A 4,158-nucleotide genomic window follows, 5' to 3' on the forward strand; every position below is an offset into this window, starting at 1 on the left:
ATTTTCGAAAAAAGGGAAAATTATAATTTCTACTCATCCAATCTCTTCAATAAGTGTCTCGCTTAGTGTCTCTTTTTTACGATTTCGGTGGTTTTCACATAAGATTTGTTTGAGAACACTTCATTTTATCTGTGAAGAGAAGTATTTTTATAAAAATGAAGCTCGAATGATGATGGTAAAAACCGCAATAGCGGGAGGAAAAAATGATTATGATTTCAGCAAATCTGAACTCTGTAAATATTTGATGACTAACCCTTAGTTATGGTTATTTACTGTAATCGAATTCGAACTATTATTAAAATAAATAATCTTGCTAAAAATCTCTGAAGAAAAAAATCAAGCAAAAAATCAAACTAAAGATATACTAAAAATGTCCCTAAGATGGAAATATTTCGACCTTTCCTGGAAAGAGCACATGAGACTTTCGTCGACGGACATCATGGCTCCTGCATTGTCAAATTCCCCGCAGTAGTTCGGCGCGGAGAAAAGGGTCACTAGCTGTCGCTTTGCGAAGAATTCGTAGCCGTCTTCTACCACTTGGTGTGCTCTATTGGAAAATGATAAGGGGTGCATTTTGAAGATTAATTTACCTGCAAATTAAGTCCAAATCATGTTTGTACAAAAATTTGGCGACAACTTCAGCTCCAAAAGTCCAGGACACTCCTCGGTCGTTTTCTCCCCAGGCAGAAGTTTCCTTGTCCGGGTCGGACCACAAAAGATCGCACAGAATTCCAGTGTCCGGAACATCTTTCAATTTCGATTGATCGGATTGGGGAAGAGTTTGCTACCTGTTGGTCTGACGATTCGTCGAATTTGCTCGAAAGATTCAAGTTCTGGGCTGAGGCCGCCGTGGCAGCAGAAGATTTTTTCGTCGATGATGGCCGCAAGAGGAAGACAGTTGAAGCAATCTGTGAAGGTTTTCCAAAGCTACAAAAAGGTATCAAGAAAAGGACTTTTTCTGAGCGATTTTTTGGCCATCTGATTGGACGAAAACAACTCAAATGATTTTTAGTTTCTGATTGGTTCATCAGTCTCGAAAAATCGTTAGCGTTTTTTCTCGACCAATCAGATGGCTTGATCCGATGATTCGCTATTTAGTGATGGCTGCGTAGGGATAGTGGGTGAAGGACTGGGGGCAGTAGAACGTTTTGATTGGTTAGATAAAAATATTCGTTTCTGATTGGGTGTAGGGTGGGTCACTTTTTAAACATTTTTCGAGCCGCACTTTCTTTTTATGCTCATTTGAAAGCTCTCGTCGTGCTGATCATTTTGAGCACCCGAACACCTTTGTGCACTCCCGGGAAAGTACTTTTACAGACTCTAGAAAATCGTGAAAATCGCGAAATTTGGGCCAAATTTGGCTCAATTTTGCTGTATTCGGGCATTCAAAATCTCTGCAGTTTTTTTTTCCTGTCATTTCCCGGGGAAGTTTCGGGTACCAAAATGACCGGCTTAACGAGTTCTTTATGATGATACAGTAAGTTCATGTGTACAGTAAGGGGCTTCCGGTGTTATTCTAGAAAAACCGGTTTTTCGACAAAATTTTTTTCAAAAATGAGGGATGAAAAATTTTTTTCGGTCAGTTTTCTGTGGAAAGTTCTTTATTGGGGTTAGAACAAGCATCTTACAAACAAAAAGCGAAAACGAAAGACCAACCCTGAAAGTGACCCACCCTAATTGGGTGACCGCGAATATACAGCACTCGAAGCTTTAGTCAATCAGAACCCACTATTTTCTGAGTCAGTCAATTTCAAAATAGTTCGAAAAAGGGGTTGAAGCGTTACCTTGATATTATAGCGTCGTTTACATTCGTCATAGAAGCCGTAGATTCTGTTGATGGAAGCGCACTCGTGATTTCCCCGCAGAAGAAAGAAGTTTTCTGGGTATCTTAAAAAATAATGAGAAGGGTTGAGAAGAGGAGGGCTTACTTGATTTTATATGCGAGAAGAAGGCAAATGGTTTCCAACGATTGCTTTCCCCGGTCAACATAGTCCCCCAGAAACAAGTAGTTAGACTCAGGAGGAAAGTTTCCGTACTCAAACAGTCGGAGCAAATCGTAGTACTGTCCGTGCACGTCCCCGCAAACCTTTAACGGCGCCTCAAGTTCAAGCAAAATCGGCTGCTTCAGAAACAATTCCCGGGACTTAAACTCTTTTCAATTCAAAGAATTAAGGGGAAACTTACGTAGTAGCACAAATCTTTGATCTCGTTCTCAGTCAATTGGACGCTTTTACCTGGTCGGCTCCCTCGGACCTCCAGGAGTCGCTTTATTACGGAGTCGAGGTTGGGCATTTCTTTCGGCTTCTCTGGATCTGGAACCATTTTGATTTACACCTCTTTCTGAATGGTTGGATTGAAGGACATTTTTATTATGAAAAATGCAGTTATTCAACTAGTCATTGATTTTGGGAAATTTTCTTCAAGAAATAGTATTAAATAGTACAATGACACCCTCATTTTACAAAACCAAATAATGGGAAACAAAAAATATCTAGAATGTTAAAAAAAATTACAAAAAAGTCTTTTCAAGTCGAAAATTTTAGTATTTTCTTGACATTTTATTCAAAAATTGTAAGAAAAAAAAATTAAAAAATAGTGAATCTAGGTGACATTATCTCAAACCTGCATTTTTCTTTATAAAAATTAGGAAGTCGATCAAATCTCTAACTTACAGTTCGTTTTTCGCCGGCCTGGACCTAAATAACTTCTTGAAAATCAGCGAAGTGATGAAAAATGACAACTTTGGAGCTTCGCAAAAAATGATCTAGAAAAAAATCTGCGATTGCCTCCAATTTGCCTGGCAAATTTTGCCAAACTGTTTTTTTGCCACGAAAACGCTGGGTATTTCTAGAGAAATTTTTTTCTTTGAGAAGTTGCGTGAGATTTTTTTGAAAAGTTTTTTCCCAAAACAATTTTAAGTTCAATTTGCAAAATTGCTCGAAAGGATGAAAACGGTCGATTGAAACCGCCGATACTGATCTACAAGCTTGGAATGTCTTTTGCGCCGGAATGTTTCAATGTTTCCGCGGAGAAGCAAAAGAAAATTCGGCGCTAGAAAAAAGGGAGGCTTCGGACGTGCCGATCTCGCTTGGCCGATGACATAAATATAGTTTTAAACCCCTTTTTCTTACGATCGGCGGAAATCGCAGCGTTGGAATGTCTTACTCTGCCAGCGCAAGTGCCGCTTCGCTGGTAAAAGTTGAAATAAATCGACTACGAAGGGCCCATGTCCAAGAAATTCTTAAAATTCTTGAGATTGAAAAAATAAGGAATACAAAATATAGGAGTTTAAAGGGGAGGTGTCTGGAACCGAAAAAAAAAATCGTCGAATTTCGCGTTGAAATTTTCCATCAATCAGAAGCCCGGATTCGACTCACTAGCCAATCAGCTGCCGAGCAGCCGCCGACGCAAAATTTGTCGAAATTTTCTGACGGTTCCAGACATCACCCCGTGTGTGCAAAAACTGATTTTGATCGAAAAAATTTTTCGTCCAAATTTAACACTGTGACACCCTTATTTTTCAAAAATCTTTGATAAAACAGAATTCAATAAACGTTTGAATTATCTAAAGATGCTGAAAAATAAGGGTGTCACTCTGTAAATTTTGAAGAAAGCAACCGATAGCTTCCTCAACAAGTCAGCTTCAACCAAGTGTAAATATTTGTCTCGTTATTACTCTCCGAAATGTGTCACTTTTTTCAAGAATATTTAGCCTTTTTTCCTGCTCTCGACATTTCGCGACATTCCAAATTCAACTGACAACGCCTCCAACTCCGTACTTTATGTCGATTAGCAGCTTCAGTTTTGAACTTGTAAAAAATAGCAGTAATTTGAGTCACGTGGCAATTTGAGAATTTCAGTTATTCGCAAGAATTGGCTTCTTTTGCTTTTTGCATCGGAACACTTTTTTAATTGCGGATTCTCGATTGGATTGAAATTGACAGATTTCAGCCGCTAGTACGTAAAAGAGCCGACAGATGACGCGTTTAATATTTTTCTTTTGAATTTATTGCAAGTTTTAATAATTCGACTAAAGTTACGATTGAAATGCGGCAGAAAAATCACCATTTTGCTTTTGCGACAATTTAAAACGATATTTTTTTCCTAGAATAAGATGAAAAATTTCAAAAAAAGTCAATTTTTTGACAAATCAGAGGG

General features: G+C 38.4%; 1 protein-coding gene across 1 annotated transcript; it reads right to left on the reverse strand.

Annotated features, from left to right (window-relative positions):
• Positions 1–348: 348 nt before the first annotated feature.
• On the reverse strand, positions 349–2,797 carry LOC145698506 (serine/threonine-protein phosphatase alpha-2 isoform-like). The gene is made up of 7 exons (XM_081775706.1): positions 2,673–2,797; positions 2,185–2,340; positions 1,929–2,143; positions 1,785–1,887; positions 789–927; positions 591–747; positions 349–547 (listed from the first exon to the last, which is right to left on the reverse strand). Exons 2-7 carry the CDS (start codon positions 2,320–2,322, stop codon positions 349–351), a joined length of 951 nt encoding a protein of 316 aa, XP_081631832.1. The 5' UTR covers positions 2,323–2,340; positions 2,673–2,797.
• Positions 2,798–4,158: the final 1,361 nt, after the last annotated feature.

Source organism: Oikopleura dioica, chromosome 2 (assembly GCF_907165135.1).
Source record: "Oikopleura dioica chromosome 2, OKI2018_I68_1.0, whole genome shotgun sequence".
In the NCBI taxonomy this organism is placed as follows: domain Eukaryota; kingdom Metazoa; phylum Chordata; class Appendicularia; order Copelata; family Oikopleuridae; genus Oikopleura; species Oikopleura dioica.